This window comes from Camelus bactrianus, chromosome 16 (genome assembly GCF_048773025.1).
Source record: "Camelus bactrianus isolate YW-2024 breed Bactrian camel chromosome 16, ASM4877302v1, whole genome shotgun sequence".
NCBI classification, from domain to species: Eukaryota; Metazoa; Chordata; class Mammalia; order Artiodactyla; family Camelidae; genus Camelus; species Camelus bactrianus.
In genome coordinates, this window is record NC_133554.1 from 4907297 (window position 1) to 4917693 (window position 10397).

Below are 10397 nucleotides of genomic sequence, written 5' to 3' on the forward strand. Positions count from 1 at the left end.
TTTTGACGACTTTTAGTAAATTTGTACAGTTGTGGGCATCACCATAATCCAGTTTTGCAACACTTCCATCACCCTAAAATTTCCCTCATTCCCATTTGCAGTCCATCCCTGTTTCTCCTCCCATCTCCAGTGATCTACTACACCCTTTATCGTGATTTTTAATTACCTTCAGTTTTTGCCTGTAGTGTTTGTAGGAGTAAGCACGTGGCTGTTTTAAGAGACATAGGTTATGTTGAAACGGGTTTATTTTTTTTTTAATCCATAAATATCTGTTACTGACAAAAGTGGAAAAATCCTTAAGACTAAATCTTACTAAAGTGATATTGGTTTACAGTACATATAGAATGTGCTTTGACAGGTAAGTAGAACAATGAGATTTGTACAGAAGCAGCAGTTCCGGGGGTACTGCTCATCACGAAGCTTACTTATGAGAGATGAAGAAACTGTGCAAAGGAACCAATACAAAGGTACTTTTCATCAGTACTACCATATATAATAAACATGGAATCCATAAATTGGGCTAATGCATAAAAATGTTCATTAATCCCCCCCCTTAGGAAATTGTGTCCCCAAACTAAAAATCTTACAGTAAGAATTGCTTTTTTTTTATTAGAGAATTTCAAGAATTCTTTACTACAAAATGTCTAGTTGAGTTATAGAACTAGAGGAATATTTGCCACTATGAAGCAAGTGAATGAGTCCTCCCATGGAGTGGCATTCAAGGGTCACAGCAGGAGTGGGCAGCAAGGTTGAGCAGGGGTCTTCCTCTCCCAAAGGAGGAAGGGTGCTAAGGGAACATATGACGTCATTTCTCTGCCTGATGGATGGCGGGTGTGGTTGCCGATTTATCAGATGTGTTCAATGATACTGACTTGGACTCTCAATTCCGGCTTCAGAAGCTTTCACCGGGAGGATGGTAGTGTCACAAGGAGGGGCTGGAAAGGTACTAGGATGGGGTGGGAGCCCACCTCTTAGCAGCCCAGGGGGTGATGCCTGCCCCTCCTCCAGGTGGAGCCCAGTGTCCAGACACAGGTTCTGGAGGGGGGTATAACATCTGTTGCCCCGCAGAGCCTCTACCGTGCCTTCTCTGTGGCTTGGAATGCATCTCCAAGCTGCTCTAAAATACAAACTTCATGCTGTTGTGGGCCAACCTCTGGACCTTTCTCCTCCAGCCTGTCCCCTCTCTGAAATCAGAACCACCTCCCTCCAGCTTTAAGGACCACATCAAGATGAAAACGTCAGAATTCCCCAATGATACAGACACCCAAGATGATTTAGATGTCTTTATGAGAGGGCTTCCATGACACATGGTTGGTCACCTTACTGAATGGGTAGGCCCTTACACCTTCAAACAGGAGAACATCCCTGGGTGGCCGTGACCATGGGGTCCACCCCTAGGCTCTGGGGAGGAGTTTGGCGGCTGCCTACAGCATCTGAGGATATCGCCATGGGGCAGATGTAAATGGGATGTGTGTAGCCCAGTTGAGGTGGGGAGGAACAGAGAGGAGGGAGTGCCAATGGGGAATGGAAGCCCTATGTATAAGAGCTGAATGAAACTTCAGAACTGATCTGGTCAAAGCCCTTCATGTTACAGGTGGGAAACGGAGGTGCTGAGCGAGAACGTGGCTTGTCCTCGGTCACATGGCAAGACGGAGATATAGCCGGGGCCGAAGCCGCGTCTCCAAGAGCCTCAGGCCTGTGCTTTTTTCCCCTCCTGTAGTATGCTTCCTTCTGAAATCAAATATAGAGCCCAGGAAGACATAGCTTTCATATCAAATCTGTCACTAAAATGCTGCATTTATAAAAATAATAATAATAACATAGGAACCCTGAAAAATACTTCATTAAAACACAATGAGCTTCCTTGAAAATACTCCAGAGCAAAGTTTCCCAGGTTTGGGGAGGGTAGGGGAGGAAGGTACATGGGAGGAACAGAGCAGATGCTTTCCAGGGGCCAGGTCATTGTCAGGCCTTGCAGATGAACTTGGGTCAAGTCCACAGTTGCCTGTGGATGGAATCTGAGGACAGAAGGCAGGTGGCAGGCAAGGAATCTCTGAAGAAAATGGATTGTTTGGTGGTGGGGTTATTGGAATGGATACTTCTTCGTGCTTGGAGGGTCTTGAGGCTCTCTAGTCTTTGGGGATAAGGGAGGATCTGTGACACACACAAGCAGGACAGGCGTGAGGGAGGTGGAACAGGTGGCCAAGAGCCCTCAAGGATATGAATCTTTGGCCAGAGCAGGAGCCTCTGGGCTGGTGGCAGGCTGGGGTAGGGGCTTTAGGGACGGGCCAGCTGCAGGAACCAAAGCTGATCTTTGACCCACCATGCCCCTGATATCTCATAGGGTCAGGAGAGACCGGAGAATGTCTCGTTCTCGGATTGTTTGCATTGAGGGCTCTACGTTTTAGAACTAGAGAGTAGAGCAGGACCTGGGAAAAGAAATTAGGGATGGAGGGAGGTAAATGGAAGGAAAGGGCAGGGCCAGGGAGATGAGAGGGAAGAAGATTGAGGTCAATTTCAGGGTGTGAGATTGGAAAGAGGGGAGGAGACATTTGAATTAAGGGAAGGGCTGAAACTTTCTAGAAGGCAGACCCATCACCCAGGACGCTGGGGAGCCCTGAGAGCACAAGCCCGGTTAGGGAGCTAAAGGAATTCTTGGGAAAGACTTGGTGGTTTATGAACTCACGGAACCAGGAGTTAACTGGAGGAAGCAAGACGGGAAAGGGGGAGGGCGTGAGAGACTGTGAGAACCTCACTGCATCTGAGGCCAAGCCAACCGGCAAGAACCAGGTTGGTCAGCTGAGAACCTGTGCGGACCCCAGTGCGTTCCCAGTAGAGCAACGGAGACTCACACTAAGAGTCAAATAAGCAGAGGGAAACTTTGGGCTTTGGGGAGGGGGACTTCCTTCATGGGGGAAGGGCTGGCCCTTCCAAGTGTGATAGTGGCCACCAGCTTGGTGGGGCTGGAAATCAGGACATCTGGGTTCCAGCCCCAGAGCGCTGTCTTATCTGCTACAAGAACTTGTCCGGTAATGCGGCCTTGCTTAGTCTGCAAACATGGATGAGATACTGCTGTGTCCCAGTTAAGGAGTTTTAAACTGGACAGCAGGAACGGTGGGGTGAGAAATGTTTTAGAATCGAGCCTATCAAACAACCCCTGAGACAGACAGACAGGGCTGGGGAGAAGCGTTGTCCTGAGGGACCTGGTGCTGAGATGATGCTTCAGACACGGAATGAGATCAGGTTTCTGGTTTGGGTGTATGTGTCTGTAGACATGTGAGGGGGGGATTCTCACCCACCCATATCCTTTTCTTTCCTCACCAGCAGGCAGCCTTAGAAGGAATTGGCGGGGACTGGATTAGTGGGCAGTGGGTGGGAGGGACCAGCTGTGAGAGACACACCCTTGTTTCCAGGAGTAGTTGATTTCCTCCAGCTCAATCCTCTCAGCATCACCTTCTGGATCAAACTCTCATAAACCCTTAGGGACCAGCCCTTGAGAAGGTTTATGTGTTTGTAAGGAGAAAGAGCAGAGAATTACCCCTGTCCTCACAGCCTCACAGTCCCAGTAACACCACCACTGGGGGCCTGAGGGCTCTGTTCATCACCCTGTCATGATTCGTGTGACGGTAAGCCTTGCGGGGAGGAGCGGGGGAACAAGAGCTTTGGAATTCTTGAGTAAGTTAGAGGAATCAGTCAATTGATTTCTCTGTGGATTAGATTAAAAATTCCCAGGGCTGATACTGGGGAGTTCTCCCAGCCTCCCCCAACCTTTTAAATCTAAAATCCCAGTTTAAAGTCATTGCTTTTGGAGCCTGACTGGCGACAGTCACATTTTTAGTGCCACACCTTCACCCAGTGGTCTGAAACTGATTCCCCCAGGTCCAGCCCAGGGAGGTACCCTGGCCCTGAGAACAGGGGAGCCCCCGTTCTCCCCCCAGGCTTTGGTCTCGGGGGAGCGGATGCTGCTTAGTTCACTGTCTACTCTCCAGGAGGCTGTCACACCCTGCTCAACCCCTAGGTTGGAGGCAGAGAAGAGGCTGAAATGGGCTGGCAGGGGCAGCCCCCCGATAGAGCTGAGGGCATGGATCTCCATGATGCCCCAGTGCCCCCTGCAGGGGAGCAACTGGGGACCTTCCCAGTTACCCACCAGACCAGTAGCCTGGAGTACCATTATTTGCATCTGCTAATGCGTCTCTGTCCCTTTGATCCAAAGGAGGCACTGGTCTGAAGAAACAGCAGCCCGGAAAGACGGATGGAACTACGGGAGGATGGGAGGTGAGGGCAGGGGAAACAGGCAGAGATAGCCAGTTCTGAACAGAGAAGGGGCCAAGCAGGGGGGCAGTGACTGGGAGAGAGGAGTGCACGAGGTGCAGGACAGCTGCCTCGGGTCCTCCTTGATTGGGGGCTGAGCTGCCCCTCTCCAGAAGCCAGTGCCTCAGTCCTGCCTGATGTGCGTGGTGGGAGACAGGTGGAGCCCTGGGCGATGGGAATGGCGAGCCCCTGAGACCCAGGGCATCACAGTGGCCCTCCCCACCCACTGCTCTCTGGCCATTGGCAGACGCCTCTTGGGAGAAGAGCAGACCAGGGGAAGGCAGGCCCAAGTGGCAGGTCAGAGTCAGACGCAGTGGCCTGGAGGAAGTGTGGAGATCATCAGGTTGCTGGGGAGGGCACCCCAAACGTCCCTGCACCCCATTGCTACTCTCTTCTGGGAGGGCTAGAGCAAAGCCCCAGAGAACTCAGGGATGAAATCTAGGACTGGGGGAGGGGCAAAGTCTTGTGGGTGGGGCAGCCATCCCGGACTGGAGGGGGCGGTCCCAACGGTGGAGAGGCAGCTGAAGGAAGGGAACCCCTCTCTACCCCGGGGCCTGGGGAGGGACACAGGGCCAGGGTTGGGGGCCGAGGGGGTCAGCGGAGGAAGGGCCACTCAGTGGGGACCAGAGAGTTCCAGCAGGCAGAAGAGAATCATTATTGTGCTTATGGACACAGCAGCTCCCTGGCTCTGAGAGAGCGAGCAGGCAGTTTATAGGCACTAGAAGATTTCTGTGATGCGGTTGTGGGTAAATGAATGAGACCGAGTAGCCTATTCAGTCAGCCCATCGACTGCACCCACTTGCCACTTCCAGCCCAGGCAGCTTCAGGCCAGGGTCAGGCCAGGGTCTCCTGGCTGGCAGAAACTGCGGCTGAGCCCCCGGGATGCAGAGAGGGGATATGGGACTGAAAGGGAGTCAGTGATGGTGGCAGGGTGAGTCTGGGGCCTCGCCCCTCTCCTTGCTCCCCTTTGACTCTCCTGGGAGAGTGAGGGTGATCGCTCTGGATCTGGGTCTGAGCGTGCTGTGCCAGGCCACTGGCCGAGTCCCAGGAGTATGGCTTTCTGGCACAGCCTACCCCCACCTCCTACAGAGGGGACAAGGGAAAGAGAGCCAACCAGGGCTGGAAGCTCCGCTCCAGGCCCCTTCTGATCCCTGCCCTGCCTGCCCGGCGGCCCAGCCTGCCCTGCCGGTCACACGGTCACTTCTGTCTTGCTGGCTGTGTAGCAGGTGTGGTGGCCAGGGATGTAGTGCAGCTGTTCCACGGTGTTGTGTCTGCGCGAGGCAAAGGCCTGGCGCTTGGCCGCCGTCTGGCTCTTGCCCAGGGTGGCGTAGGAGTTATTGGAGGCACTGGGATGGGAGTGCATCTTGGTCATGCGGTAGCGGTCCAGCACGGGTGTAGACACAAAGACATCCGTGTGCGAGATGGCCCGCGACAGGGTCTGCTCAGGGAAGGCCGTCCGCTCCGGGGACAGCAGTGGGTCCTGGGAATGCAGGCGTTCTGTGGAGAGCAGCTGCTCATCTGACAGGATGCGGTCGTAGGGCATGCCGAACTCATCTGGCAGGCCCCGACGCGGGGACAGGACCCTGTCCTGTGACATGGCCCGGAGGGGCCGGCGGGGTCGCTCTCGTGGCAAGGGCTTCTGTTGGGCCATCTGGATGACGTTGAGGGGGAGGGTGCCACGGGCAGCCAGGTCAGGCAGGTGCCGCCTCCTCATGTAATACTCATCAGCCTCCTTGTCGGCTGCAGGGGAGGAGAGACCAAGAGTGAGAGAGGAAGAGAGAGGTCAGCTGGGGCGACACCAAGTCTGCACTAGGACCCTGCAGCCCAGACCGGTAGAGGCAGTGCTTCTGGTGCAAATCAGTCCCAGGGGTCTTTTTAAATGTAGATTCTGATTGTGACCTGGGTCTGGGGTGAGTCTGAGAGTCTACATTTCTAATGAACTCCCAGGCAATGCTGATGCCCCTGGTCCTTGGACCACCATGAGTATCCTGGGGTTAAGGGACTTCCTCAAGGTCCCCAGGGAGTTCATGGCAGAGTCAATGGCAAGTCTATGCCCCTGAACCACACCATGGTCCTGAAGCAGAATGGCTCCCTGGGTCTTGCTGAAACACCCAAGGTGTAGCTGAGGCTTCCTGATAAAGTTCAGAACTTCTCTCCCAGGAAGCTGGGTTGCAGAACCAGACTCTTGCTAGAATAAAGTAAGATGCTTCATTCAGAAGGCACTTGTGAACATGCCTACTGGTAACGTAGGAACCTAGTAACACCTCTGGAGTAACAGCTTCTGCACAGGAAGCCAACACACAGGCATCCAGCCCCCACACAAGCACAGAATCAAGTCTACACACACTTCATCTGTGCCCACGACACGAGCAGGCCAGGACAGCCCCATATGTGCACCTCATTCAGATGCTCCACCCTCTTCTCCACCCATAAGGCCCTCCGAGTTCACCCTTGAGGCCCACTGCACCCTTGAACTCACCCAGGACACACCCAAGCCTGCTTTGTGCCAAATTTCAGGAATGAGGCTTCCCTGCAGACAGCCTGCTAGATCTCTGCAGAATGTGGGAATGCTGACTGCTCCTCAGGTTTCCCATGGGGGTCACTGACGGGTAGATTCTGACTCCTGAGCCACATCCCCTCATCCCAGGCATGCATCTGATTCCTCAGATCATCAGGGATTCCCACCTTTAGCATAGAAACTCACTGTCCCACCTTGGAGGTGGCTGATGTGGACTTGGGCTGAACTTCTATTGCGGTAGGTCACCCTGTAGATTCAAGTGCATGCTCCACTCTGCAGTTTGGGGGTCATCAAAACAGACTCATCGGGAAATGGGGGCCAAAGCTCCAAGGGTTGGAAAGCCTCTCCTGCTATGTACATTCTTGACATTGTAATGTCTTAAACTCATCAGTCCCCAGAGCCTCCCCAGACTTGAATGGCAGAGCTAGGATCATAGGATGGATTGGGCTCAACTCATGAAATGGGGTGTGTGCATGGAGTGGGGAGTCAGGTTCTCAAGACAGCTTTGACAGGTGAGGGAGGGAGCTGGATTATGGGCCCTTCCACAGCCAGGTCTCCGGGAAGAGTGTCAGAGAAAACTGTGGCATTGATAGCCTCTACTCCAACACAGAAAGAGAGCGAGGAAGGCCCAGGGTTTGAAGAAGGCAGGTGTGGGGCAAGGCTGGGGAAAGGCCTTCTCTTGCAGTTAAACTGGTGCGTGAATTAAAGCAGTGCCTCCCGTGGGGATGTGGATCTGAGGATTCCATGGCCTCCACTCTACCGAGGGGAAGAACGGACTGAGGCTGTAAAGAACAGGAACAACAGGCTTGTCTGCTCTCTTCTCCCACGCTACACCTTGCTGTCTGTCCTCAGGACTCAGATGCAGGGCAAGGGAGTGAGACACAGGAAGATGCAGGCAGACTCCAGCCCCAGGGGAAACGCCACTTACTTAGTCTCTTCAGAGATGAGTACTTGCTGGGGTGGGCCTTCACCGCAGACTCGTAGGACGGGGGCAGGTGGGCCAAGTTCTGGAAGGAGCGGGAGAAGGAGAGGTCATAGGGCTCAGTGGCCGATGTCAGGATGTTGTTCATCCGAGGCTTCTCTGCAAAAGAAGGGAGGGGTCATCGCGTTAGTGAGGACAAAGACTGGGGCAGGCGGGAGGGAAGAAGCATCCGAGTTCCAGCTCTCGTCCCCATCCTGTTCCCTGGCCCCCTGTGCTAGGACACAGGTGGTGCTGGTGACTCAGTTTCTTTCATGCTCAGCTCCATTGGCCAGCAAGCCTGGGGGCAGGTGCTATTTAGCTGCACTGGCCATGATGGGCCATGAGACCCTTCCTTGATGGCAAACTCTTTCTTCCAGTACATCACTGAGCTGTCTGGTGAAAATGAAAGCCTGATGGAGCTGAGGGAGGGTCATAAAATCATCTATTTCAGGTTGAAAGTTCTATCCCTTCCCTAATTGCTTTAGGCAGACTAGCTCTCAGGCTCAGAAAAATCTGAGTTAGAAGGAGAGGAGTAACCAATCTTGTCTACCTAGCCATAGGATTGGGTCCAAGACCCAGCTCCACTGAGACTCCAACCCACACTGTCCTTAAGGTTATTTCACCTCTCATACCACCCCTTCAACCTTTGGCTTCTCCAAGCCCTGCACCTGACAAGCCACTGTGAGCTACAAAGTCATTTCCTCTTATTCCAACTCCTTCCTCTGAAGTCCCCTTAGCCATCTCTGTGCTGCTGGAGGGAAGAATGTAGGCAGAATGCCTAGCACATCATCCCCTTTTCTCCCTCCATCCCTCGAGATAGAGTCTTGAGATAAGAAAGTCTGAAGAGAAAGAAAGGATAGTTGTTCAACGCCAGACCTGGGGAGAAGAAGTAAGGAAGACGTGGAAGAAAAGACCAAAGAGAGACGAGGTGAATGATTAATGAGGTGAATGAGCTGGGCTGGGCTCTGGGGGCCAGATTAAGAAGGGAGTTGGGGCTGAGGGAGAGGAGATGCAGGTATGGGTGAGGGAGTGGCCGTGATGATGGGGGACATAAAGGAATGAAGATCCACGGCAGGAAGACAAGCATGCCTTGGTGCTTGGCTGACCTGAGGCACAGCAAGAAGCCAACAGATATTGCTGAGGAAACAATGGTACCATTCCCAGAAATGAGGCAGCTGAGTGGCTCTCCCATCGTCCCTCCATCCTCTTAGTTTGGGACACCCAAAAAAGGGCAGGCTCTAGCTTTAGACAAATGTATCAGAGGACTGTGGCTCCCCATGCCTCTTGGCCAAAAGAGTGCTGTGAACTATGAGACAAGGAGAAGCACTCCTAGGCTTAGTCCAAGGGCAACCTCAATACAGGGAATGCCTTGCTTCTCTATCCATTCCTGCCTTCACTGGTCCCCCACCACCACTGGGGATGGAGCCAGGGGAGCCCAGCCAGTGAGCTGGTGTTCATGCCAGCTCGGTACATATGTGAGGGGGTGGGGGACACTCTACCTCCGTGAGCCATCAGAACATGCTGTACAGAAAAGCCTGTCTGGCATGGATGGGGACAGATGCCAGGAAGTAAAGTAGGCAGGAAGTTGGGAGCACTGCTACCCAGAGCTGGGTCAGAGCCGCAGCCCTGTAGCTCTTGTTTCTACACTTTGGGCCATGCTGGAGAAGAGTGAACGTCCCTCTGCTTGTTGGCATCAGGCTCCCACTGAGGGCAGCACTCAGCTCACCCCCTTCCAAAGGCAACATTTCTGGATGTTCTTACTCCTCACTGTTCTCCAAAACATACCACTGAGCCAAGGCTGGCTTCCTGTCTCCACCACATCTGCCCCTACCCCCTTGCTCATGCTCTCTCTCCTATTGCAATGCCCTTTCTTACTCTTCCTCTGTCCAGATTCTCCTTTCCCTCAAGACTCGTTGCTGTGACAGTGTCACATCTCTTCACCCTGGAGTGCTATCTGGTCCTCAAGCCCCTGTTGCTCTTCTAGTCAGTACCACCCCGTTTAGTGTCTATGTGGCCTCTCGTCATTTGACCGGAGCTGGTCTTGTTGATCTCCAAAGATGGCAATCTCCTTAAGACCACAAGTCTTGCTTCCCAGTTTTTCTGATGCCTTCATAGTGCTTGACCCCAAGTAAGGATCCAATTAATGTTCGTTGGCTAATCAAGTAGACACAGGCCACCTCCTCTCTTGATAGTCGTTCTGCCAGCTCCTGGGAAAAGTGAAACATCCAAGGAAGGAATACAGAGGAAACCCTGCTTCCACTAGGCTGTGAGCTGTTCACGGGCAGGGACCCAGTCTCAGCTTCCCTCATCTCTCCACACCAGGTGGAAAAGAAAATAGGAAGAGGAGGAGGGAAGAATGGTTCCTCCTTTTGTATTCAGGAGGCTGTGCTTGTGTTGGCTTCTCCCGGGGAAACCAGCTCATAGTTGTTCTTTCAGAATGTTCCTGAGTGAGTGCAGTGCTCCTCGCTTGCCTTTTCTGGCTTCTCTTCCTGCTGCTGCTTCATCACCACGGGCTTCCCCCAGGCTCTCTGCTTCTGCCTTCTGCTTTTCTCTTTCAGCCTTCTTGCACAGATTGCCCTTACTCCCAGGGCTTCTGTTACTGCTCCC

General features: G+C 53.2%; 1 protein-coding gene across 1 annotated transcript; it reads right to left on the minus strand.

The window, feature by feature from the left end:
• Positions 1-244: 244 nt before the first annotated feature.
• Positions 245-7903, minus strand: LOC123619927 (protein shisa-6). The gene is made up of 2 exons (XM_045524844.2): positions 7758-7903; positions 245-6051 (listed from the first exon to the last, which is right to left on the minus strand). Exons 1-2 carry the CDS (start codon positions 7897-7899, stop codon positions 5501-5503), a joined length of 693 nt encoding a protein of 230 aa, XP_045380800.1. The 5' UTR covers positions 7900-7903; the 3' UTR covers positions 245-5500.
• Positions 7904-10397: the final 2494 nt, after the last annotated feature.